This window comes from Passer montanus, unplaced genomic scaffold, assembly GCF_014805655.1.
Source record: "Passer montanus isolate IOZ18808 unplaced genomic scaffold, ASM1480565v1 scaffold13, whole genome shotgun sequence".
NCBI classification, from domain to species: domain Eukaryota; kingdom Metazoa; phylum Chordata; class Aves; order Passeriformes; family Passeridae; genus Passer; species Passer montanus.
This window is the reverse complement of record NW_024359832.1, coordinates 5,572,067-5,599,976: the sequence shown is the minus strand read 5'-3', so window position 1 is coordinate 5,599,976 and position 27,910 is coordinate 5,572,067. Positions and strand designations below refer to the sequence as shown.

Sequence of the window (27,910 nt, the reverse complement as noted above, 5' to 3'; positions counted from 1 at the left end):
GTGGCAGATTGTCAGGGAGAGAAGGAGGCAGAAAAGCCCTGATGCCTGCAGGATAACTTCCTTTCTTAAACAGCCATGGGGCCTTGCTGGTTTAAGGTACATTGGCTCACAAAGAAAAGACAAATGAGCAAGGTAAAATAGGATAGAAATATATGATCCTTGGGTGTTTCACCCATTTGTTCTCCGTGCCATGCTTTTTGATAAAAGAAATGTTTTTCAAATGGAGGTTACACATGTTGCTGGAAGCATTTGTGACAGAGTGGCTTTGAAGGAAAAGGTTTGTTGTCAGGCTAATACAACCAGAAAGACTAGCAAGACTACAAAGATGCCATCTAGGAGTAGTTTTGCTGAGAGCTTGGTCTTGAACACCAGACCTGTTCATTGAGGGAGACAGATCATAGTGGCAGAAGCAGTTCAGGACACATCTTCCTTGAAGCAAGCTGCTCATTGCTGCCATGGGATAAGATCAGGCCTGCCAGAACAGCAGTCAGGCCTTATTAAACCTCTGCCCCTGCTACTCAAGAGGCTTAACAATTTTAGATGCTAGTTGAAGGAAAAAAGAAACAGGAGTTCCTGTTCCCAGCAGAGGAAACTAGACAAGGTAGAAGACCAAACCAACTAATATAAGCTGAATACTTAAAACGTATCTTCCTCAAAGCCTCTATTTTTCCATTTGTGCACAGCAGCATAAAGATCTCTACAAACCAGAGAAGACCTTCTTTATTTCTGCTTTCTCCTGTAACCACTGTATCATGCATTTCTCTACAGTTACTTTACTTATGCACAGGCACAGTCTGCTTTTGGGAAGGGTAACTGAACCTGGACAAAGATATGCAATTTGACACTGATACCTGCAGCCCCACAGGTTTTCTCCTGCTTAATAAATATGAATATGAATATGAGAGTGTCGATAAGGATTGAAGCGCTGGTTTGAGTTTTTCTCTGGAAAGAAAAAAGAAGAAGTTAAACTGAAGCACATGCTTTTAAACAAGAGAATTTTGAAAAGAACTCCAAGAAAAAAATCTCCTATTTTTTTGCTGCTGCAAATTCCACCACTAAGTTTCTAGCAATGTTTCTGGTCAGGAGCAACTGAGTGACCTTGGGAAAACCTTGCTGGAGTTTCTAACATTCTATTTTTCATATTGGTTCTTCTGCAGTAGCCAGAGTGATTGTTATATGGAAAGGAGAATCATTGAAAAACCTGTGACTGGCATTCCAGGGGCTTAGAGCAACAAGCCCTGCAACTCCCCAGGCAGATGGTGATTAAAAAAAAAAAAAGAAAGTAAGCTGGGCTGATGCTAGAAGTGTGTTTCCATGGGAACAGGGAGGTACGGATGCTGCCTCGTACTTGACCGAATGAGAAGCTGGTTCAGGATTAGGATTAGAAAAGAAGTGGCCAGATTCCTAGTGCCAGTCAGAGTGTCTTTTACACTCCTAAATACATAACAGGGCTCTTTAAAGACTGCACTAGCTCTATATCCATGTGGTGCTGTGAGGATTTAGTAAATTTAAAAAGTTGTGTGGGCTTGACTGTAAGAGTATAAAAAGAAATGTGTATCAGAGCACATTTTCTTTAATGATCCGTGAAAATTGACTGCATAAATGGGAAATTAATGTCCACCCCTCACTTCTAGACAAGGGCTTATCCCAGCCCAATCCGGCTCTTCTAGTTCTCCAAGAGGTGATGCTGAGATCACCAGACAGGAAAATCATGCATTTGATATTGCACAGTAATAAAAAAAAGAGGTAGGATAATTATTTTAAATTGTTAGTCTTTCACTGCCCCAGGAGAATGAATCTAATTGTTGTCTGATAAACATCAATGTTATTTAAATATTACAAGAATAGATTGTTAGCATAAGTATTTCAAAATACACTTCTTATTTATCTTTAAATATTTGAGATTAGATTTCCTATTCATTTAGTTTTTGTCTTGTTGCAGTTCTCAGAAAAATCTCTATAAACTTTATATCCTGTTTTTAGGCCCTTTGTTACTCCAGCATATTTGAGGCAATAAACAAAGACCAAAAAAAGGTAGCAAACAATAAAGACAAATTCCTAGAACGGAAACAGAGTTAAATATATGTACTTTTGTGGTATATTTATATTTGAAGAGTTGGTAATTTTTGTTGACTATCAAAATAAACAAGATTTAAAATCCCAGCTACTGAACTGGGGGGAAATAAGCCCAAACTAAGGGCATACTGAAAAGTAGATCCTACAATTTACTTCTTGTCAAACTTGTTGACACCTATCACAAGCTGAAAAAGTGGCCAGCTATGACCCCTGACAAAAAAACCCTTACTAGTAGGGGTTAAAGTTCACACACCTGCATTTCCAGCACACAGATACTTTTCTGTGCTTTCATATAAGCAAATGACTTTGGCTTGTGGTTTGAACACTTGTGAGGGGAGACATTTAAGATTTGTCTTTTAAAAGGCCTGGTGAAAAAAAGGATTTCCTTCTGTTTCTAGAAACTTCTACGCTTAACCTTAGGCTAAAAAGCATCTGCTTGATCTAGGACTACTCACACCATGTAAGTGGTGCATGGTCCATGCAAGACATGCAAGCCTCTGCAGGACAGAGCTGGATTTCTTCCCCGGCATAAAGACAAAAACGAGAAGTGTTCACCCGTGGTATGTATTTTCAAGCACACCTTGATGCCTGCTCTGCTTCTCCAGGAAGACTGAGGCAGCCCAGCCCTGCGCTGGCCCCGGTGCGTTTGGCACCGTGCGGCCCCGAGCAGCCGCGGCGCTGTCCCGCGGTGCGGGCCCGGCCCGCGGCAGGTGAGGGCCGGGCCGGGAGCAGCGCTCCTCGGCACGGAGACCCTCGGCTGCTCCGCGGAGCAGCGTCGGTTAATGAGTGTTTAAGGCAGCAGCCGCAAACAGCAATTCACCGTGTGCGGCTCGGTGCCCTCGAGCTGAGGGTGCGGGACAGGCTGCCCCCAAAGCAGGGGAGCCTTGACATCGAGTCCCCCCCTCCCCGGCACCAGCGGGGTGAGGGGAGCGGCTCTTTCCCAAGCAGGGAGTGCCTTGCCATCACCATCACCGTCCCCGTCCCCATGGCGGGGTGCCCGGGTCCCCCGCCCACCCTCCCCCCGGTCTCAGCGCCGCCCGCGATGCGATGCTCGCGGCGGGAGGCGGCGGCGCGGGCATTTGCATGGGCTGAAGGCAAAGCGGCTTCGCCCGTCTGTTTTATTTTTAGCTGGCAGCTCAGGACAGCGCAGCGCAGCTCCGCGCCGCCGGCGGGGCGGGCGGGGCGGCAGCCGAGGGAGGACCGCGGCAGGGCGGGCGGGCGGACGGGGCACCGGCGGAGCGAGGTTACCGCAGGCGAGCCGCAGCCAGCCGGGCTGCGGAGCGCCGCCGCCCCCGGCTCCCGCCCCGGCGGCTGCGAGCAGGGAGAGGCAGGGGCAGGCAGGCAGCGGCCTCCGGCGTCCCCCCGCTGCGGCCGCGGCTCTGCCCGGGCTGGCGGCTCCGTGCCTGGCTTCTCCGCCGCCGCAGCCGCGGCGCGCCGGGGCCCTGCAGATGGCCAGTCCTGGGCTGGAGCTGGGAGAGGTTCAGCCTCCTGCCGAGCCCCCCCAGCCTGAGTTGGCCTTCACCGAGGCGCAGAAATGGATCGAGGTAAGCCCGCGGGATGGCAGGGGTGCGGGCGCCTGACCCCACGGGGGACACCCCGCGGGACAGCCCGGTGTCCTTCCCTCCCCCCCCGGTCGCTGTCCCCCCGGGGACTGTGGGCGTTTTATTTCACGCCGATCTCTATCCCGGCCTTCCCGCCGCTCTGCCCAGCTTTCCTCACTGCGGGGAAAGCAGCCGGGGCCGACCGAGCCGCCGCTCAGCCCCCGCGCAGGGTGCGCGCCTTTGGATGGCCCCCGCCCCCCTTCGGTTCTTCCAAACTTAATCTGTTAATCGCATTTCCCCTCCCCGCCCCCGGCGCTGGGATGAACGGGACGGCTGTAAACAGAGCCGGGCAGGTGCGCGGAGCTGCGGAGCGGACGCGGACGCTCCCCCGTGCCCCGGGGCCGCCAGGATCCCCTCCCGCCGGGAAGCGTCCGGCCCCGCGCCCGCCGGCCCCCGCGCCTCGGGCGGCAGCGGAGGCCGCGCAGGTCGCGCTCCGCAGTGCGCGCAGGGCCGGCCGCCACCGCTGCGAGGCCGGGGACAGCCCTGCTGCCCCTGTTCCCGTCTCTCGGCCGACCCAGGAGAGAGATTTAGTCTGGCTGTTCAAGCAGGGCAGAAAAAAAATAGATGTGCTTGCTGTTTGCTCGCGCCGTAAAACGGGAAGATGGGCAGGTGGTGGGTCAAATTTAATAGTTAAATATTTTGGCATGTGCCAATAGAGACGCTGAAAATAGCTCTCCATCTGATTTCCGGTACAGAACATGAGTGAAGGTGGCATAAACCCAGATACCAGGGTAGCTGCTCCCTTCAGCTGTGGGCTTTGAATTTAATCTGCAGCTTTTAGAAAGCCTCAGTGGATTCTCTTTCCTGAAAGTGACTAGGCAAAAGGTTGTAAAAATCGTTGTGTCATTAAGATTCTGTGAAGCCCTGTGAATTTCAGATTATGTTGTTTTAGTCCAGTATCAATTGGAAGAGTAATGCTGTGTCAGTCTTCAGGGAATTGGCCCTGACATGATGTGAATCTGGCTGGTGTAGGACCAGAGGCAGAGGAACCATGATGAATGTGAAAAGAAGGGCTTTTGTGCCAAGGAGAGGTGAGCATGCAGCTTGGAAAAGTGAAGTGCATATAAACACCATTTGCCTTGGGAAGATGAATACAGCAGTTTCTCTATAGCCTTCTTTACGACAGAGCACCAAGGGGGAGAGGCACGTGACTCCATCATACATATGGTATAAAAATACCTTGTGACCATGAGTCCTGCTGACTGCTAATGGAGCCAAGAACTCAATGGTGGAGCAGTTCTCTGTAGATAACAAAGCTGTCATCGCCACTCCAGGCACGATAATAATGAAGGGACTATAAATCTTCCTGTATTAGAACAGAACCTTGTGGGTCAGGCAGAAACTTCTCTCTTGGGCAGTTTATTCCACAGTTCACTGTGGCAGGAGGTCTCATGTCTGTTTCTTGTGCTGCACAGGCCCTGGTGAGCAGAGCAGGAGAACTCTTAAGTTCCTTGTCCTCCATGAAGTCCAAGAGTTCAATGTGTACAGGGGAAGCTGTCAATAACTTCTTGTGCTTCCTCCAAATTTTAAAGCATCATCTGCTTGATGCCTGAATGACAGAACTGTAATGTACTGTTAATTTTGCAACCCTCTCCTTGCCTGAGGGGAATGTGTCAGGAGCCTGGAGCATTGCCACAGCTGTGGTGTGAGGGGGAAGCATCTGCCTTTCCAGCAGTGCCCAGAGCTGATGCTCCTACTAAGAGAAAGAGGGAAGAAGCTGCCACTGAAGCAAATGTGGTTTAATTTGCCTAACACATCGTATTTCCTTTTAATCCCAGTTTGGCTTAAGCTCTGGAGCATGAGGGTTATTACCTCTTCCAAAAATCTGGTCAGCATTCACCCTTCTAAATCTGGATGATTTGAACTGATTGAATTATGCAGAACTTGATATGCTAGTGCAAAGTTATTGAAAAGCAATGTCAGTCTTAAAAATAAATAAAATTTTAAAAATAGGAAACTATAAGGTATCAACATTCAGTGTGCCAAACCTTATCAATTTGTGTGAAAAGCAGAAATGGGGGTCATGCTGTGTCTGGCTACTAAGTCCATCTGCTTCAGCTGGCTCTGTACTTGTCTCTCACCAGTTTGTTCCCTGGCCTAGAGATGTTAGGAAATGTCCAGTGTGTTGTGTCTTCCAACTCCCCTTTGACCATTTCAAATTACATCTCTCTCAAATAAAAAAAAAGAAATTGTTATCATTGCAAGGAGAGCTATTGAACCTGCTCCTGTATGGAGCAGACAAGCTAGTGAGAATGTTAGCAGTGTAAAACAGCTTAAAATCTGTCTTAGGCTGTAATATAGTGCCATGCAAGGAAATTAAAGTAGAAATGGACAGATTGAAAACTCTCTCAGCTTACTGCGCATTTTTATTTCTAACGATTAAGTTGTGTGGCTTGCTAGTTTGATTCTCATCTGCTTTAAATCCCCGTGTGAGTGCTGTCACTATTGTTGTCGGGCTGCAGAAATCCACCCTGTGGTCTGCAGCACATTTTTCCTGTGGTGAGACTGGAAAGAGAGGCTTCTCCTCTTCTTGCAGATGGGCAGCCAAGACATTAAGTTATGAGTGTTTAGCTCTGCAAGGATTAAGGAATTTGTGTTCCACTGCTCCAGAGGTCTTAGGGGTTTTGTTTTTACTCCTTGTGTCTGTCACCTTTCACTAGAGTTGGCCTTCTGGGTGCCTGAAGCCTTCCTTTTTCTCTGCCAGCATTACTTTAATCTGGATGCTGCAGTGTAGGGTGGTCTGAATTGCACTGAAGTTTTGGTGGATACCTTTGGGTAGGAAACCAGAGTTCAGGCTTGCTTAATTTTGCATAAATATCAACTGTGCATCCCCCTTGTAACAGCAAACTAGCCTATTATTTTAGTTTAGCTTGGCATGTACTACTTAAATGAAGAATGCCCTCTTAATGATAAAATGCACCTTATTAGTAGCACTCAGAGGAATTAAAATAAAGGCATTGAATGAGAAATCCTGTGAGAGAGCTACATCAGTCTGCATTATTAACGGTGTGGTATCTCATTTCAATTAATGCATCTCAGTTTCACTGAAAGAATATATCAACCTTGTAAAGCCTACTGGCATACTATAGCAAAATAACAAATCTAATTTAATCTAATGGCCTGTAATCTTAAAATATCAAGGTTCTCTGTGTGTGTTTAATCTGGAATAGCTGGTGGTTGAAAGAACATCTGTATAAACAGAGTTATTCTTGCTGTAAAGACTCATAGGAGAATAATACGGTAATAAAGTCACATTTAATACTGGTGTAACTCCTAAGGGTATTGTTATCTCCTCATCGTGCCTCCTGGCCTTGCCTCATTAATATGCTCTCTCCTCATTGCTGTGACTTGGTTCAATTAGGGATGGTTTTTCCATACATTTGTATTCCTTAGAAACTTTGCTAGCTGATAAGAAGACTTCCTTCATAGTTGTATAGCAATAATAAACAGCTCATGTTTTTCTATCCATTGTGACCAGTGCTTGACTTTATCATTCCCTCTAGATGTGTGCAAGCTAAACACCATAAACTTCTAATAATCTGCTGCTTTTCCCCTATATACTTTCCCCATGAGAGTTCTTGTGTTATGGAGAAATTTGCCAGCCAGGGAAATTTGTTGGGTGTTTTGTGTCTTCGTTTTGCCTTCTGGCAAAAACACCTCTTAGATGTTTGTATTTAAGGTGTGTTTTAAATTGATAACAGTGGTGCTGCAGCTTCTAGGAGAAGCTGTGCATTCCCTAGTGCCTCTGGATGTGCCACAACATAAAGCAGAATAGGCAGGACACTCCTGCACTACCATCTCTGTGGAAGAGTATGGGAGGCATAAATTCAGGGAAGTGACTCAGGTAAAAAACTTCATCTTGATTTGCTTGAGCCGGGGGTCTAGAAACAAGGTTTCTATAGGGTGTCTCTTTCAGCCAGAGAGGAGGTTTCCATTGCAAAAATGTAATTTAAAAGGAGTTGAAGGTAATTCTTTGAGCAAAATCTTTCCTGATGGTGAAGGACTTGTTTGGAGTATCTGCAGCGGTGTCCTGGAACTTGAGCAATAAGCAAGTTTGTTTATATGATTTTTGGGATACAGTGTGGCCTTTGAGGAACATCAGAGGTAAAGCTCTTTTGGTGAAATGTACTGGGGAAGCTGACTGATTCACTGAGTGTACACGAGTGACCTGTGTCCTGCAGGAGTGTTTCTATTTCCAAACATGTATAGACATCTACTCTTATCTGAAGCTGATTCTAAGATCCTTGAATAGGGACACCAGTTCCTTTGACCATTGACACAGTTCCTAGAATGGTGGTGCCTACAACCACACTGGGACCTTTGGGTGCCACTACAGTCATGCCATTGTTTGGATAGAAATGCATTAAATCCAACAGACATCTTCTCTAGCAAGCATTTCCAGAGACTTCAGTTGAACTACTTTATGAGAGTATTTAAATACAACCATTTAAGCCCAGAATGTTGCACCAAGCTCTAAAACGGAATGGTTTTATTAATCAAATATTGTAGAGTAGTTGTTGAATGAGCCTCCAAGCAGTGTTTGCAGGTCATATTTCTCAGCCTTTAGCCTTTCTTTCTTTTGAGCTCTTCTCTTCTGCTGGAAGTGTGTCTTACTTAAATACTTTATGTAATGATTTGGGAATTAATTTGTTAAAGTGAGCAAGTGTATTCTCAGACTAGAAGAAACCTATGCAAATGTGTTAGACAGGTAGCCTGCTATGTGGACAAGCTGAAGTATAGGCTAGAAGAATCCTTCCCACAGTGTTTGTAAGGTAACCATGAAGAGTCAAAAGGTGTGTGGCTGATATCAGGCCCTAGATGTATGTGGATGCAGGATAACTTTACTGTGATTACAGTGACTGGCCTTGGAGAGGAATTCTTCACTGCTATCTCTGCATCTCCTCCTGGGCAGCGTTTAGGGACTGCAGGCAGGACAGATGGGATGCTCTTCATTCTGGCTCAGTTAGTCATTCGGTGGAATGAGAGCTAAATTGATTTAACGGGGGTGGTAGAACCCACCCAAACCTTTCTGACCCTGTCAGACTACCACCTTCTAGAAATTTTTTCCTCTTCAGTTGCCTGGCAGCCGACCTCTTGTGCTGTATACATGAACCCAGTTCCCTTGTCATGAGATCTGTTTAAGCCATGTTACAAGTAGTGCTTGGCACAGGGGTGAAAATAATCAGAACAACAATACTGTTGTTGAAGGGATAATGTCAGAAAAGCAGGACTGAACTCTTAATTGTCTCAAACCTGAACTAATTTCTACTTTCAGTATTGAAAAATTAAAATAAGTAAAAAATCTGACCTCAACACCAGTCTGGGATGCTGTTATGCAGTTGCTGGTGGTGACCAGTTAGTACAGCTATGTCATGTCACCGGGCTTGTTCTGCTACTAGTTACATTTTTTAAAATTATTTTTTTTAAAGGCAAACTTTGGTCCCCTAGAAAGGAAGGTGAAATCTTTTCCGAGCATGGAGCTTAAATAGTAGGTTGATAGAGCAGAAATTTTTAGCTTCTAAAATGTTTTGGCTTATCAGGTTATAAAACTGCATTATCTTTTGTTTGGAAAGTCTAGCAGTCTAGGAGCTTTTCATCCATGGATGAAAAATTCTGTGCATCCTTTTTCTGCAAACATTCCAAGAAGAACAATTTTCTAATGAAAAAGACATTTATGGGGTGAAAGCATCACTTAAAAGGACAGCTGCATGGGGGAAGGTATGAACATTTTGGCGTGTATGCCTTGAAGATCTAAGCTTTCCCTCCTTCTCCTTCTCCTTCTCCTTCTCCTTCTCCTTCTTCCAATATTAACACTTGAAGAAGGAAGACTTGCCTCACTCAGGCTGGTAGACCACAGTGAGTACAACAGGTACCATGGCAGCAGGGACATGACATTAAAATTGACAGCTGAAACTTCTCCTGGCTATGTTAACCACTGCCGTGGGTGAAAGGGCTGTGGCCTGTGTCCTTGGGACAGAATGTGAACAGTAATGTACCACAGCTTAAAATAAACAGCATAAATGTAATTCCTGTACCTGGGACAGGGTGGGGACTGACTGCTGGGGCAGCAGCTCTGATGGAAAGGACGGGGGGAACCTGTGGGAAAACAGGCTGGGTACAACACTGCGGTGTTCTGGCAGAAGAGGAGGCTACCCTTTCATGATCTTCTGGAGCTGGTAGTGAGGGAAGTGGTTGTTTGCTTCTGTTTGGCACTTGCTAGGCCCCTCTTGGAATACTGCATCCAGTTTTGGAGCCCAGAGTGTGGGAAGGAGATTGGTAAGCTAGAGGAAATGGAGCAGGAAGCCCCCAGGCTGGATTGGGCTGGGATACTTGTCACGAGAGGGAGGGTGATGGAGCTGGGCTTCTTCAGGAGAGGTGGCTTTGTGTGGACATGGCAGCAGCATCCCTGTACCTGTGAGCAGGTTTTTGAGAAGATGGATTCAAGCACTTCACAGAGGTATGTGACAGGAAAATGAGATACTTGTCATAAATTAAAATAGGAAAGATAATGGCTTGAAACAGGGAGAACTTTATTCACCATAAGCCAGCTGAACATGGATGCAGGTTGACCAGAGGTGCTGGGAGAGCACCATCCCTGGAATGTTTCATTCCTGTCTGGACAGGAATGGGAATGGCCTGGTCAGACCCAAGAGCTGCACTTGCACATAGCAGGAGGTTGGACTAGAGGCCTTCTGATGTCCTACCAACCTGGTTATTCTGTGCATCTGTGACTCCTTGACAGTGGGTGGGTAAGCATCACTTAGTTTTATTTTTAATGCTACTTTATAGGCCACTTGTGTTATTGTAGTGAAGAGCCTGTTTATATAACCAAGATCCTTCTTTATACAAAGGCTCCTATGGCTTACGGCAGGCATCTTCAGGGTATGCTACTGAGTTTTCTCTGTAGAAACTCATCAAGGCAATTTGGCTTCTAATCTAACTATTTTTGCTAAACCTGTTTTATTATAGGAAACTGTAAAAATTACTAATTTTATTGGCTTGGTTTGAATTTTGAACTTTTTTTGTTATTATTTAATTCATTGTGCACTGCCATAATTGACCATTAAGGAATTTAAATTTCCCTTCCTTTACAGATCTTGAGAAGATGACATGCAGGCCTAATTCTTGAGACTTTAGATGCTAAATCCTTAAGAGGCTTTTTGTTTGTGGCATTAGTTGTTTACAAGAATCCTTTACCTTGACAGTCACTCTGCTCAGTTCCAGTATAACCTGCTACTGTTAACTAGGGTTTTCTGTGTGCATATATGATGATTATTACCAGCAATCCTTACCCTAGAAAAATATCTAGCTTAACAACAGGGTTAATAATAAAGCGTGCATCTGATGTTAAAATTGACTTGAAGTAGTCTAGTGAATTCTGGATTGATGAGAAGAAAATCCTCTTCATTTGCTCATCGTTTGAAGTGAAACCCTATTTTGCTGGTTTTGGCTGTTCAGAGGTCTCATGCCTAGTACCAAAGACAGCTTGATTTTGAAATCAACTTTGACAAGCTAAGATTATGAAAAATAATACTGCTGTGGCTTCTTGGCTTTGGCATCGTTGTCAGTGATTCACTCACAGAGCACTTCACAGGCTAAGGAGCAGCATGGTGGAGGCAGGGGAAGCAATTCTTTAATTCTGCTCTGAATGGATGGATGAGTAAGGTAAGAGAGAAGTGCTCTTCATTAATTGCTCATTTACAGAGTGTTCTGCATGACCCCCAGTTCATAATGGGAATAAGACAGGGATTTTTGCAATGTGTGATCTGATCCCACTGTGAGTTTCAGAAAGACCATCAAAGGAAAAGTTCTCTGTGATGGCTTTTTCCTTATGCTGTTCCAACATCCAAATTCTCTCTACCTCCATCTGACTTTTCCACAGCCTTCAGATGAATCCCAGACCTTCAGTTATCTACAAGCTCTATGGAAAGTGGCTGGACGTACTCTGTGTAATGCACAAAACCCAGGAGACCTCATCCTGATACTGGAAATACATTCCCTCTGGTTTCCTTTCCTCTTGGTGTTGCTAGATCTCTGCAGAGTGTTGCAATCAGGAGCAGTCAAGTGCCTGGGTGGATTATGGTATCATTTAAAAAATAAATTTAGCTGTTACCTGCAGTTCCTCAGACATACATTGCTGTGTCTCAGGTTTTTCTCACCAACAATGAGGAAGCAAAATCTATAGAAAGATTAATACGTAAGAGTTCCAAAAATCTATTTTAGCTCTGATACATACATACAGCAAAAATGCAGGTCAAGGGCTTTACAAAATGTATTGATAATGCTTGATAGCACCGCATCATCTGAATTCCTTCACATGGGATGGGACGCTTGGAAGGAGAAGTTGTGAACTGAGGATGAAGAAAAGTATTGTCTTCCACTCTGGGACCTTTTCATTTCCAGAGTGGCAGGAAAAAGCTCCAAATGACTTTTCCACTAAAACCAGAAGGCCAAGAAACTCAAAGGAATTTGTAGCTCAGCATCAGGTCACAGACTGGCACAAAGAGTTTTAACTGCTGCTCCTACTTGAGAAGCATAACCTTGCTTTTGCAAAAGCAGAGGCTGATACCCATAAATAACTGATTCAAATGGGAGCAGAATGCTGCAGGGGACAGGGGGTTGAGGTTAAAAATCTCTTTGTGGGGCTTTGCCAGCACTGTTCTCCAGGAAATGCAGAAATTTATGCTGTTGTATGACAGCAGATTGTGGCTCTGGTGGAGGTTAGAGGTTTTGCTATATGTCTTAAAGCAAATATAATTCCCAAATCCAAACCTCTAACTTTAGTCTTTGCCTGCATATAAATATTCAAGGAAATTATGGAAGTCATTATGATTGAATTTCTTGTGCAAATTTTATATGTGATATCAGTGTATTGGACACTCCATTTCAATTCTACTTCCAGAAAATACTGAAAATTCTTTATCCAAATGTCTACTTTACTAATCTAGAAAATTGTTAAGTAAGAGATTTATTTTTTAAAGTCTGCTGTCAGAGAAGGGAAGCTTTTATGTCTGAGGAAAAGCATTGAAGTTGTCCTCCCCATTTTTTTCCCCTGAATTTCTGGTTTTGAATATTAACTTCATGCCTTTGATGGCAATTTTGCTTGTATTTTCCATTTTCTTTTTTTTCCATTTTAAAAAGAGTCATGGTGTGTTAGCTGAAGTCTGCTACTTGTCAGTGAGCATTTTCTGACTGTGTGTGTTTGGGAAAGGGAGAGGGATGAGAAGAGGCAGAAGTGGCTGCCTTGTCTCTGTCAGGCTGGTGCAGGCAGGGATGCCCAGTGTGCCAGGATGTTCAGCCATGAATCCCTTGGCTTTGTGTCTGTGCAGTTGTTGTGATTCATTTCAGTGGGCTAACTCACATACATTGTTGCAACAAAAACAACTTTGGAAATTTTTTCAGTCCAGAGACATAAATGTAACTATGTAATCTAAACAGGGAAAAAAAAAAAAAAAAAAAAAGAAAAAAAGAAAGAACAACTATGTAGGTATCTTTCTTTTTCGGTTTGTCCTTTTCCAGATTCTGATGAGTTTTCTGAAGTTGTGGTTTGGAAAAAGGAAGCTACGGATTTAGGAGTATGCATGTGCAGTGTCTACCATCTGACAGTGTTTGGATCAAATAAAGATAGGCAAGAAAATAATTTGTCTTCCAGAAGAAAACATATTCTTGCAGGGAAAAGAAGGTGTCATAATCAGTGAGTTACAAAAGTGAGTCTTGCCTGAGTTCATAGAAATTATATAAAACCTTAGCCAAATATCCTACCCCTCCTAAACCCAATTTTTATTTCAACAAGGGGGCCTTCAATTTTGAAATAACATGTTAAAAAACCAAAAATCAACAAGGTTTATATGACTCAAATGATCCTTTATTAGAAACATCTTGCCTGTTCCAAAGGGAAGCAAAAGTACCCTCTAAAGATTTTAATTATGAACATGCAGGGCTTCAGTCTTGCTGGGACTTATTTTCTCCTTCTCTCAGACCAGAGCCCCTCTGCCCATGTCACTGCTCTGCTGAGGATGCTGGGCACTTTCTGGCAAGGCAGGCAGTTCTGCCTGCTGGTGCTAAGGGCTGCAGGCAGTGCTGCACTGTCTCTCAGGAGGCCCAGGTTCTGCTCGCAGTGGAGGTGCTGGCTCTTGGGGGTGACTCCAGCTCGTGGTTCCAGCACAGGCAGCTGGAGCATTGTGGCTCCTGACATCCAGAGACTCTCAGACTGGCACAGCACAGCCAAGGGTGAGATACATCCTGTGAGAGATGAGCATAAAGGCAGCACAGGGTGTTAAAAATCAAGCTGGTGAAGTTGCAGTAGTTTTACCTCTCTTTCAATAGTTATTTTCTCCCAGGAAGTAGTACTCAGTTAGATTTGCAGGTGCTCACTTGCTATGGGTGCCCTATAAGCATCAAACCCATCAAACCACATCTCTAGAGGATATGCAGTTTATGAAGGATGCACTGCAATTGGTGGGAGAACCTTCTTGGAGTACCCTAGACAGGAAAAGATCCCTAGTTTTATGTAAAAATGCATCTCGGTAATAAATGCTTTGTAACTTCATTCCTTCCACTCATTTTGCTTTGTGTTAGTAGCTTCAGGGGAGAAAGTAAGCAAAGCAGTTATAGATAGCTATGGGACAATTTAATGAAAATTCACAGGGGTAGCTCTGGGTGACATTCCAGTAAGATACTTATCTACCAGTGCTTGCAGGATTTTATCCAATAATTTCCATTCACTGTAGTTCACCACTGTCTCTGAGGTTGTGCTGCTGAATAATAGCTTTGATTCTGTAATTTTTTTTTTTTGGATTTCAACCAAGCCTCTTGAGTGCATATTCTGGTCATAGGCAGATCTGATATTTGTGGTTTTTACATCTACCCTCAATATTTGTCAGTTTTTCAGTACAATGCTTAGTTCTCCATTGCATTACTGGGTTTTCTTTTTTTATTTTCTTGGGTTTTTTTTAATAAATTGTGTGAAAAAAACTTGCATTTCAGCTTCCCACATTAAGGGCCTTGAAATCAATAGATCAAAGCCAGAGCAGACTTGCTGGAAGTGGTGCAATCTCAAACTGTGTTGAAAGCTTTTGTTTTCTGCCTTTTTCCTGTCTCTTGGTGTCTCCCAAGAGGAGGAAGCCCATTAGGGGGTCTCTGTGTAGGGAAAGGGGAGCATGCCATCATTGCATGCTTGGGGTGCAGGGCTGTGTGATGAGGTGCTGATTTTCACAAGCAGCAGTGGGGGCAGGCTTTGCACAGGATGAGGAGCTCCAATATGAAGCACAAAAGCAATGGTTTCCCATGGCTTGCCCTGGTGTCCAGTGCACCCAGGAGGTAGGTGCTGTTGGAAAAAGAGCTCATGGGGAAAGGACTGTCAGTGTTAATTATGAGCAGTGAGCGTTTCTTAGGGCATGCAACTTCAGCCAGGTAGAAGTTTTCTTTTAGGACTGAGAGGGAAAACATAAGCATCTTGTACACAAAAACATATGAAAAGAGCGAAACATAAGCTCCTATTTTTGTGTTTGGTGGGGAGGGAGAGTGCTTTAAACTTAGAACTGCAACAGCATGAAAGCTGTAAATGGTTGGTGAAGCAGATGTGATAGAGCCAACAGCTGAGATGCTTCCACGTGTCAAAACTCTTGCTGCTACTCTGTTGAGGATAAGCTTTTATTTCTTCAACAAAAAACAAGTTAGAGAGATGGCCCTTCTACAGTGTAGAAAGCTGCAGACAGGGGCAGAAGGTCACTTCCAATGTGCACACTTGTGTCCTTTGTTGTCCAGAGGTGTATCATAGCAGAATTCTGTAGGACAATGGCATGAAACAAAAAGAGCTGCTGTCTGACAATCTTCCACAACCAATTGCATTTATAGGTTGCCATGAAAATGTCTTGTGAACGACTGAGCTTGAAGCCAATTGTGTTGACCTGTGCACTTGTCCTACTCCTCAGAGCCATGATTTCTTCCTGCCAGAAGTCTAATGAGGCTGTTGGAGAGAAAGAGCACGTTTGGGAATTTCTGGACTGCTGTAACTATAGCTCTTTCACTCCTAGTGCAGTGACAAAATATTTGAACTAATACAAGTTAGGAGAATTACGACTTTGTTCTTACTAGTAAAACAAAATGCCTTTTTTTTGTTCATCAACAGCCCATCTAACTTAAAATATGGCTTTTGACTGAAGGGCTTGGGACCCTTTTGCTTGCTGCTTCTGTGGGCAGTGTTGGGGGATTTTTTTGTCTGTAAATGACTGGCCAGTAATCCATCTGTTAATGCACAGAAGTATGAGTGGCAAAAGGCACTCACTTGATGCATTTGGTGCATGGATTCTGCCAGCTCTCTGCCTCCTATGTGTCTTAGGGGCTTAAAATATCTTTATATAGGATAATGGTTATTGCAAGCTTACTTGAGTAGTTGACGTGCAGTTCGTCACCCATGCCTCTTACATCTTTGTATCCTGGCGCATATAACTTCAAGGTTTTTCTTCTAAACTTGCACAGAAATAAAGAAATGTAGGAAATTTAGTTGAGAGAAGGTAAGAAATGAGAATTAGCAGAGTCTGGCTGTGGATAGATAAAATGTAGGAGAATAGAGACGGTGGTGAAGGTAATCTCACCCCCAAGGGGTTACAGCTGGGCCAATTATCAAGCATTAAGAACAAGCCTGCCCTTAATAGGCCACAGCTGGATCCAGTTAAGAGGGGTATTGTAAAAGAGCAGGTTGGCTGGTTGAGAGGTGAGATGGAGTTTGTTGGCCGTGCAGAGGAGGAGAAGAAGTAGTCGTAGTAGTCATCGTAGTCGTCGTCGTCGTCGTCGTTGTTGTAGTAGTCGTCGTCGTTGTCGTAGTAGTCATCGTAGTAGTAGTAGTCGTCGTCGTCGTCAGTGCTGTGAGGAGCTGCCCATGAGATATCACTGAGAAGGTATGAAACCTTTGCAACAAGATGGCACCATCTGGCTAAAGAGCTTCAAGAGAACACACCCTGTAACAGGCACTTCAGAAAATATGAGCTAGATCAGGCATGTCTAGTCTACTGTAAAATCTCCTTTTCCCCAGGATATCCTGGTTGGAGTGCAGATCTCAGGCCCTGATCATGTTGCAGGTGAGATGTAGCTCTTTCTACTGGAAATATTTGATAGCAATTCTGACTAGAGTGAGTTGCTCAGCAGGGCTTAATAGAGATTTCCTGGTACATTGTTTCTGTGAAGTTGTGTCTTCAGGAGTTCTGCATTTAGTATTCCCTTCTATCACAGTAGAAAGTGAGAAGCATGAGTACAGACAGGTACCAAATTGCCAGATCATCTCTTTGGAAGACACTTGAACTCAACTCTCAAATTAATTCCAAATTGGCCCTGCCCTGTTTCTGAAGGGAACACTTGCTTCTTTCCTTTACTGCTTCTGTCTTTGTCCTGCATAAACCCTGGTTTTAAGACAGAAGATGGGGGAGGCAGGTTTTAGTTAAACTGTAGTGTGAGCTCCTGGTTTTGCTTTGGGGTTGGGCTGAACATATTGCTTTCCAGGTCTAGGCAGTTGTTCCTCTAGTCAACTTGAACAGCATTTCATCCTGACAGCTGTTTTGCTGACATACTCCCAGTTAGTTATTCATTGGGATTAAGGGCTTTCTGCAGCCAGAACTCTTTGCTGGGAGTGTGCTGTCATTTGGCAGACCATTAAATCAGTAATTCCACAGTATTTAAAAATTTTAATTTGCCCTACATTCTTCCTATTTGGAGTTCCAGCTTAATTGCTCTGTGGGCAAAGAATAAAAATTTACTAAAAATACCCTCATTTTTCTCTCTGTTCCCTGTTCCTGCAATATTTTCAAGCCAAAACTTTAGGAGCCAGATTTTGGTAAGAATTTCTTCTTCCTGAGGTAACACAGGTACCATGTGTGGGCTTGGGACTCTGTATACAGTGGTTCCCATTAAATCAGTAATTCCACAGTATTTAAAAATTTTAATTTGCCCTACATTCTTCCTATTTGGAGTTCCAGCTTAATTGCTCTGTGGGCAAAGAATAAAAATTTACTAAAAATACCCTCATTTTTCTCTCTGTTCCCTGTTCCTGCAATATTTTCAAGCCAAAACTTTAGGAGCCAGATTTTGGTAAGAATTGCTTCTTCCTGAGGTAACACAGGTACCATGTGTGGGCTTGGGACTCTGTATACTCAAGTGGTTGCTTGAACACTGAGTGAAGTCCATGAGCAACAAGGTCACTCAGCCTTCGTTTGCATTGTTCACTCTCTGAAGATGATTACTGTGGTTTCCAGATTTGGTCCCATGGGTAGCATGATCCTGGGAAGAGAGTACTTGTAATGGTGGTGATGATGGCACTTGTACTACCTCCTTCTGCTAGTGGTGGTGTCCCTTCAGCCTGATGTCCTCACCTCTCAAGGAGGTGGCAGCAGTGGTTCTTGCCAGCAGGGCCGGGCTGGGTGAAGCGAGAGGAGAGTGCTTTGTGTTTTGTGGATACTTGGTGCTTGAATGGCCATTTCTTTCACTTCCCTGCTCCTTGGCACTCACCTGATTGGAACTTGTCTTATGCATCGAGAGTTACAGTTTTAAGCTAATGTGTAAGCAATCCTCCTGTAATTAAAATCAAGGATCAGTTCTCTTTTGGATCTGTAGCTTAGTTTATCCTGGCACTGGTCCAGACTGGATGGAGAAGCTGTTTCACTCTGCAGGCTTCTTTACTGCTGCTAAGCAGGTAAAAGGAAGGGCACTGACTGGGTTGCATGCTCTCAGAACATCTGTTTCTTTACTAATGTGTTTCTTACTGGCCTTGGATCTGCTGCATAATGAAGATACTGTTAAGGCTATGTGTTACTCTCTCATGGTTTACATCCAATTTTAGCTCTAGTGCCACCTACTCACACATTGTATCTATAATGTTTAGTGTAAGTCTAAAATAATTGTGTTAACCCCTTAATTTTTATTATATCTATACCCTTTCCCTTGGCTCATCTATTTGCCCTGCTACCAGAGGGCACTGAATGAATTTGGTATGCTTCTGGTGAGAGCACTCACAGGCATGAAAGGGAAAAAAAGAGTGGTATTTATTATTAAAAAGAACAAGGACTTGAATAAGAGAACAAAAGGACTGATGTCCCTTTGAACTGGTGATAAATTTCTAACACTGTTCAGCTGATGTGTGTTATATTTTTAGACTTAACTGACTTCAGTTTAAGACACTACTAATTTTGAATACCAGCCCGATTTATATTTGAAAATCTTTGGAAAAGCAGATGTGTTCATGCATATGAATTGGCACAACAAAACTCTGTCTCTGGAAAGACACAATAGGTTAAATAGTACTGAAAAAGTATAAAATTCCTTATATTATGTCTGTAGATGAAGGTTCATCTTAAAACTCAAGACTGTCAAAAATTACCTGCTTCTTTGAATATAATCAGCAGAAAGATTTACTAGATAAGTACTGAGAAGTATTTTTTTAAAATAAGAGAATCAATCCATATATCCATCTTTCTCTCAAAGATCAAATAATTTGAATCCCGTTCCTTCTCTTTGTACTGTGTTGTACTTTGCTATCCCAAGGATGGTTTAGGGTCACATTGCAGACCAAGAATGATCCAGCTAAGCTTGTTGGAAGTGGAACAGAACTTTCTGGGCCTTGGTTGTTTTTGCAGTTAAAGTAAAAACTGCCAGCCCTGCCCTACAAAGCCAAAGCCCATTGGTGCCCTAAAGTCCATCAGCTGGCTTCCATTTTCATTTTTATAGAGCAGACTACAGAGATTACTCTGTAATACTTGTACTACAAATACTGCTTGGGATTTGATAGCCTTTGAAAGTGGCCCAGACTGGAGCCAAGACTATAGCTCAAGATGATCTTGTTATTTAGTTCCTCATTGTGAGATTTCATAATTGTGTGTCTTGAAAGACCATATTTTGTATATTTTCACCCTTGGTGATAGTGTCTCATTTCCGTATTGAGTCCAGATGTTTACTAGCTTTGTTTTCTAGCACTGATTTTAGGGTAAGTTTTTAAACTTTAGATAGACTGAGTCCTTCTGGTTTTTTGGTGGTTGTTGTTACCACAAGATTATATACTTAAGTTTTTACAGGAGACTTATAATTTTGCATTGAAATCTAATGTGCTAAGAGTAACTTGGCATTAGTCAGTTTTCTATCTTTTGTCATGGCTTCACGTTAGGGTAGCAGAAGTTAATTTCATCATCCAAATGGGAAACAAAATTATTTGCATTTTTGAGTACATTCATGTTTTTTAAAAAAGTCATTATGATATCTTCAAATACCACAGAAGTAGGTTGGTATAATTTTGCATAGAGCTGAGGAAGGGTCTGTGCATTCAGGCAAGGATGCCTTACTTTCTACACCAATAAGAGCTTTCATGTATACAGTACTTGAAATTCCAGCTTCACACCCCATGAACAGCAGAGCTTGTAAGAAGACAAGGGAATACTAATGCAAGTGATGCTTTCCTGTATATGTAGGATATTTCTGGGCTAATGCTGGAGGCTTAGCCTCCACTAGAGCACAGGCAAACTGTTTGACTTCAGGAGAGCACAACAAACCTTTTTCCACTGGGCTTTTACAATTGTTTTCTTACTACTACTTTTAATTTGAACATATATTTTGTCTGACTGTTCACTCTCTTGGCACTCATCTCCTGACCTTTGCTTGCAGCATTTGTTAGACTGAATTGCATGTAACAACATAAAAATGTTAAATCATCAAGAGGTGTGCTGTATTCTCCTTTGGAAAACAGGCAGGTTTTTACCCCCCTCATACAGTACCCAGCATCTCGGGGCCTGATCTCACTGAAGACTGCTAAGTGCAAGTGAAATAAAATTATCTCAGGAATATGTTTCTGTCTTCAGTCTTGGAGAACGTGATGAAATTTGCAAGGTCAGGCCTGCTAAAATAACACAATAGTGTTGTCTCTGCAAGCTCAGTTTCCCTTCATGGGCATGCATATTAAATACGTGGTCACTGCTGTGTTTCTCCTGAGTATCTCTTTAGTGCACAGAATGAATAGCACAGCTCTCAATGAACAAGCTATTCAGTGTTTCATTTTCTCCTCACTGTTCAACATGCAGTCCTGTGCCATGTTCTTTGTTTGCAGTTCAAACCGAATTCCAAGAATGGAATTATTTTCTCAGACTTTTGTGCTGCTCATCACTAAAGTATCTTTGCAAAAAAGTTCTGTGCAAACATGAGCCTTATTTCATGCCTCCACTGTAAGTATCAGAATTGTGGTACAGAGAAATTGATTCAAGACTGTATGCTAATTTGAGACTCTTAAGGCCTTGTATTCTTTGCCATGTACTTAGCATTCCATGGCATTATAGAGGCACAGCTATGGTTCTCTTCCATGTGCTGGGATGCCAGGCACTCAGAGCAAATGAGCAGAGTGTGCCTGGTAATCAGCTGTCGAATCTTGGTGTCACTGCTTGCACTGGTGACACCACTGAGTACAGTGGCATCAGCCAGGACAGTACTCAGATCTCAGATGTAGCTGGCTGAAATACAAGATCATCTTTTCAACTCCCTGCAATTCTTTCCTGCTTTTGCTGCCTACCTACAAACTACACAGGCAAGGAAATATCACTGTCCTTGCCTGAAATGCTAGCCTCTAAGGCATTCAATCTCAGTGTTCTGTGATATAAGTGACATCTGCCTTGTTTTAATACCAGTTCTTTATTCTTAATCATTCTCAAGCAGTTTCCTTTTCTCTTGTCTTCTCATTTCCCTTACTCTCACACCTCACTGGATTGTGTGCTGTAAACTTAGCACCAGCCAAAGTGAAGAAGCAGTGTGGTGTGTGCTGTTGAATCCCAAGGTTTGGGACTCTAACAGGGAAGAAGTGAGGCTGAAATGCCTCTAGGTAGGAAACCTTTTTTTTTCTACCAGGATACAGTCCAAGTGACTTATTTCTCTTGCTTATAGATAATAAGATGCTGTAATTATAAGTACTTTTCTAACTAGCATTGCAGATCTTCTGTCTTCACCTCCCTGGATAAAGACAATTAAAGAGCTTGTCCAGCACAAATTTTCTGGTTTTCTATATACATTTCAACTGGAATGTAACATTTTGCATGCTTACGATCACTTTTTGGAAGTAAGAAGTCATGAATTAGTAGTTAATACATTAGGAGTTTTAAAAAGGCATGTGGTAGGAGGGAGGGCTGGAGAGGCCAGCCCATAACATCTGTCTTACTGTGTAGTGTCATCTGTTCCTTGGTATTCAGGTTGTCTGAATTTCTGGCTGAAATTCAACATGTGAAGGTTATTAGATCAAATTTTTTCTGTCACAAAGGCTGTGGAAGCTTATTTTGCCAGTTTGTCCTGGTAGTGAAGCTGCTTGCTATATCTGTACTTTTCTAAATCTGCTTTATCTCAGTAACATCATAGGTAACTTCTGTGATTAGAATGAAAAGTCAAAATGAAATTATTCATTTAATACCCACTATGTCCATTATTATCATATAATAGTATTCATTTGGAATTCTCTGGCATTTAATCTGTCTTGTGGCAGATTTAAAGTATGGATCTTTATTTCTAAATTTTAAAATCTACAAATTTCATTTTCCTATTTTGATCAAGCTATGAGGCATAAAATTGCCTAAGGCTGTTTTGCACATTTATAAATAGATGCATGTAATTTTTTATAGTGGTTAAATGAGAAATTTATTAATTTATCTGTAATAATGGAGACTACACTATAATTAATAAAGGGTACATAATAAATTTGACTGGGAACCATAATAAATTTGACTTAATATTGGTAAACAGTAAATCAATTAGGTGTCATGGAAGTAGGATGACTTAGAGTCTAAGGGGTGTACCTGATATAAGCCACCATACAATAATGTTTTGAGCTTAAGGTGCTAAATGTTCATAGGTAGAGGGTATTTGGCAAAATAAGAATCCCTAAAGGAATATTAAGCAAAATAATCCAAACAACTGTATTTGGCTATTTTGCGGTTTTTTTTCCCCAGATAGGACTTCTTTGAGCATGTACAAGTTCTGTTACAATCCAGAAGGTCAGTGCAGTTGAAAGAACAGCACTGTCTCAATATAAAACCCTTTAGTTGTAAAATATGCCAACTATTTTTGAGGCCAACTGTCAAATTCGGGTCCTACTAGCTGGTGATTCTTCATGAAACTGGGAGACTTAAAGAGAAAGTGTGTGTTAAATGTGCACACAGGCACACCAAGCATGCAGTCAAAGTGATGTCACGTTTCTCTGCAGCTTGGAAGGCTGTAGGGACAACAAAATGATAGTATCACATTCAGATAGAAGGGAAATTTCTGGCTCATCTTGGTGAAATCATTCATGCCTTGGAGACCCTTTAAGTTTTAAAAAAAATTGTCTATTTGCAAAGGACATGGTGACCCTTTAAATATTATGATGAAAGCTTGGAGTTTGCATCTGGTTTCGTGCTGTCACTGTAATGTGAGCTGGTTTATCTGATATAAAAGCTCTAGGGAATCAGAAAGCTATATATTTAAGTTTTAGGGTGACATTTGTAAGACTCCTATTACCATTTTTACAAGATAAGTGTTGATCAGAAAGGAAACCTTATCTGTCTGTCTTTGAAGCACAGGGTCTACATCATACAAGTCTCTTTTGGTGTGTTGGCATGAAATCATTTCTCAGAACAATACTTGCACTATGACAGTGGGTAGAAGTGGAGGATAGGCTCCCAAATGGGGACACAGGTAAGCAGAATAAAAGTTTTGGCTGGAACCCTGGGAAAATACTTGCAGCTAGTGTCTCTTGTGGAAAAAGAGAAGAAACTTGAGATTCTAGCACAAGGTAGCTTTGTGCAGGTTTCTGTTGATGGCAAAGAGAACGTGGAAAGTTGCATGGCAGACACTTGATAACCAGGCACCAAGAAAAATGCCTTTTTATGTTAAATCCTGTAGGTCCAGGTGGCTTCTGAAAAACTGAAAATATACCCTTTTTCCCAAAGTAGCTGACCATGAGGTAAGGGGAGGAGCTGGCAGAATGAATCTAAAGGAGGATTTTTGAAGCTGGAGTGTGTCTGTTGCACTAATTTGATCTGGACATTATACTGTGGGTCTCTAGATGAAGCCTCAGATAAAGTAAAGAAGGTACTTACATCTTGCTGGCAAGATTGTGATCATCATATCTGGAGCTGTTTTGCTTTTCCCGTTCTTTAATTATGTGTGAGCACCATCAGTTTGCCACCTGAAAATCAGGCTGTATGTTCTGCAAAGGGTGGGAGTGGGGAGCTGGCTAACTCCCCAAGTGCTTTCTTGGGTGCCCTTGCAGAAAGCCTTATGGAAGACAGCCACAATTTACCTGGGTTTATCTGGTTACTCTAAAACTTGAGGGTTGAGGTTTTGGGTAGTAGGATATGTTTTTGCAGACTCATTCATAGCTTTTTTTCCTTTGATTTCCCTGAACAGTCTCGCAGCATTTGCCTGAGAGTCTTATGACTCTCAAGCATTTTGAGTAAAAATCTGTGTTTTATTGATACTTACTTCACTCATTAGATGCTACTGAGATCCCAAATTCTGAAAACAAATATAAATTGGGAAGAAATAAACACATGGAAAAAGAATTTGCTAAGAAACTCTTAGTGATAGATTTGAGTAAACAAAGTTGATTCAGAACTTTGTAATATCTTACCACCTCTCAAAGAACTTGATGGGCTTTTTTCCAGTCCTTAAATAAGGACAGTGAATGAAAATTCTAAAGCTAGAATTTTTCTTCATTGGCTTTATCAAAAACTAGATTGTCTCACATGAACTGAATATCTAAGCCTTTTGTAAATAATTTGGCATATTAATTTTTGACTGGGCAAGATGGTGTTGAAGTTTAAATTTGTTCTGCAAATTCAGTTCCTGTGGAGATTACTGTGACTGCCAGCATGAGGAGCATCGCCATCTCTATTTCAGGGGAAAATGAATTTCAACATAACAATGTTATGACAAATTGAGTTCATTTTACAACTGTTCACAGGCATTTGAGTCAGGATGACACACAGGGACTGAAGTAGGATTTTGATTGTCAGTCTTCAGCTGGGTTTTATTCCATCTAGCCATGTATACAGTGTTGAATATGTGCAGGTGAAGGATACCTGCCCATTTCATCCCTCTCCCTTATATTAAGAATTTGTGGTTTGAGGAATGAAGATGGTGACCAGCTTCACACAGCTGGAGGCAGCTCGTGTCACCTGATGTAGGCTGGCCCTCATCTCTAGCCAAAAGACCACCTGTCTCTCTGAGGGCTGACCTCAGAGATGGCCTTTGCTATGAGGTGAGGCTGTCTGAGCATAGCCAGCAACCTTTTCCATTGTACTTGGCTGGCATCCTGGAAAATAGCTTGTTTGTGGATTTTCTTTTTAAACTCTGTAGCAGAGATCCTCCTCATCATTGTTGAACCTGAACATGCTTGGCTTCTAACGGGGCATCTGCCAGATTTCTGGCCTGACTTGGCTCTCAAAAGGCCCCTAGGTGCTGTTTTTGCATAGCCCTTTTAAGAGCTTTGATGCCTCAGTAAGGTTATCTTTTGTGTGCAGCTCTTCCACCCAAGCCCCTGAACCCCTGTGGCAATATTTCCCTGTTCCATGCTGTCGGTTTCAGGGGCTTGCAGCTGTGACCCTTAAGAGTGTTATTAGGCCGGTTCCTCTGGGATGTAATTTTCTCTGGTGTGGGAATCGCCCCTCTTTCCCCCTTTTCATTATCTCTTGCTTTGTAGATTTTAGCTCATATTAGAGTGGAAACAGGACCTAGTTCACAGCTAAGTAGATGAGTCCTTTAGCTCCTGGTAACTGTTACCCCATGGTGTACGTACACAGAATCTAACCAGACAATCAGTATGGAACACTTGTTCCTAGCTGACATTGTCCAAACAGCACTAATGGCATCATATATGGGAGCAGCTGTACTGCTCCACCATTCTGTGTACAGTCTGCCTCCAGGGTAGGCACACAGGTAATTGGGTATTGTCTCCAGCTTGACCTAGGAATGTGCCTTTTGGGCTAGGATATCTGAGGTGAGCTAGGCATGATGCCCAGAAAATGTTCTATAATAAAGGGGGACATTTGAGTGCCTGCAGTGCAGAGCCTGGCCTGTCAGTTTGGTGACAAGACTCATCCAGCTGTATCACTGATGCACCTCAATGGGGAATACTCTGGAAGGGGAAGGCTATATTGAGAGCACAGCTTGAGTGACGCCTGTGGCCATCTTCAAGCATGCCATTCCTTTTCTAAAACATACGCTGAAACCAAATATCCTGTCACGTCCAACTGTTCCTGGAATTCCCTCCTCCTCCTCCCTCTCTACCCAGATCCTGATTCTCTCCCGCCTCCTCATCCAAATGTTTTGCTGGCCCCAAGAAAGACCTGGTGTCAGCCACTCTTCCTGACCATGAGACTTGCAGTGTTTCCCCTCTGTTTTTAAGTGCTGACCAAACTGCCATCAGAGTCGACGCCATGGAGATGGCTTGCACTCTTCAGTACCTTTTTTAGCCCAGCCAAAACCCATCCTGGAGATGGGCTGATCCACTCTAATGCTGAGCAGGCCCTGCAACACCCTCCAGGCAGGGCTTTATCATTGAAAAAGTGTCAACTGGAAATGTAATAGATCATGTAATAGCTCAAAATACATTGGAATGTGTATTTAATGCCTGATTCCATTGCCTGATTCCATTGCAACTGATATTTGATTTGATTGTTTCCACTGCTGTAATGCCATCCATCAAGGAGGGAACATGGTGGACAGGATTATTGACTAAGCCTCTAGGTTTCCCAGTGGCAATGGGCTCAAAGAAAGGGCATATAAATTTGTATTTTTAAAGTTTTGTTGTGTTTAAGTTAAGGCAGAAAAATGGCATGTCCTGGCTGTTCTCAGAGCTATGGGGTGAAGGCTGTGCTGCAGTGGCAGTCTGGTTAAGAGGAGTGGCTGCCCTCAAATGAGCTGTCAGGTGCTGCTTCAGCCCAGCCTTTCAGTGCCTGAGGCTCACCTCAGAGCCCAGCCGTGGTGCTCAGCTCTGTGCAGGGCTCCTGGGGCTACAAGTGGGCTCTCAGGATTTTTGTTTTGTTCAAAAATGAGAAAAAATTAGTTGTGGGAAAAATAAAACCCAAACTCAGAATTTAAAGGACTGCAGTATGATGATTGACATACGCAGATTTTAAGGGAAACATAGTTTGAAAACTACAGCTTTGTCTTCACAAAACAACCCAGTGTTCTTTCGGGGAAGGTAATGATATCTCCATCCTTTCCTTCTGCACATCAGTGATTTAGAGGTGATGTATATTCAGGGATTCCAATTTTGCAATGAAGTGAGTGCCTGCAATGAGTTCAAGGAACTCTCTACTGGGTCAGTGCATTTTGGAATTCTTGGGTTTTGTCTTGTATTTTTCTATATTTTCTTAATCAACATGCTCCCCTCCCCATCCCTTCTGAAATCTATATTTGTATGTGGATTTTTCTAAAAGTTGTGTCTGCATATGGCTTTTTCTTTCTACCCCTACCCCCTTCTGCTTTAATTTCCCCCCCTTTAAAGGGCAGTTATGAAATTCTTGTCATTTCTGGGCATTCTTATATGCAATTGTGTGTGGTTCATTTTCATCACTGAATAGCAAAGAAGAAGGGTTAGGGTTCCTGTAGTAGTCTGCCTAAATTTACTGAAACCCCCCCCCAGCAGATATATATGTATATATATATATAATGTTCACTAAACTACTTTGTCAGTGCCAGGGAGGGCAGCTGAGGTAGTCCTGCCTTGTGCCAAGTCCAGTGGTGTGCTCTTGTGACATTGCTTACAGATGCTGGGCTGAGTTATCTCAATTAGTTGTGGAATTAATCTGGTAGAAAAAGGTATTGTTTATCATTTACCAGAGAGGTCTTCAAAATAGTTCAGGTCTCAGCTCTGTTGTTTGGAGGTTGTTTTATTTTCCAGTACTCTATCCTTAAGCTTTTGCAACAGGTCCAAATGGCTGCTTCTTTCTGGACAAATTTAGAAACTGCTATCATGTTGCTTGTGGCATGCAATAGAAGTAGGAACAAATGGCTGCACAATGATATATTTGATACCATATGATCTATGGAATGCTACACCCCCCCCCTCCCCCAAGTTTCTTCTCCATGTTTCAACCCCCTCACTCCTATAGACCTGTCTAGTGGTTTAATATTCTGCCAGTTCCTAAAACCAGCAAAATCATGCACGTACTGTACTTAAGGGCTGAGATAGCAAAAATTTCCTATTTGCAGAATGTGATGCAAAAGTCTATATTGCCAAA

The 27,910-nt window shown here is 42.8% G+C and overlaps 1 protein-coding gene across 7 annotated transcripts in view; it reads left to right on the top strand.

Moving 5' to 3' along the window:
- Window positions 1–3,158: 3,158 nt before the first annotated feature.
- Window positions 3,159–27,910, top strand: part of LIMCH1 (LIM and calponin homology domains 1) — a 175,205-nt gene continuing 150,453 nt past the window's right edge. For 3 of the 7 annotated variants that reach the window (XM_039698761.1, XM_039698760.1, XM_039698758.1), the window contains exon 1: window positions 3,236–3,620. In XM_039698761.1, coding sequence (XP_039554695.1) covers window positions 3,525–3,620 — 96 coding nt within the window. In that variant the 5' untranslated portion in view covers window positions 3,236–3,524. Of the gene's footprint in view, window positions 3,621–27,910 lie in introns of all 7 variants that reach the window. The other 4 variants (XM_039698757.1, XM_039698755.1, XM_039698756.1 and 1 more) reach the window with 3 other exon arrangements.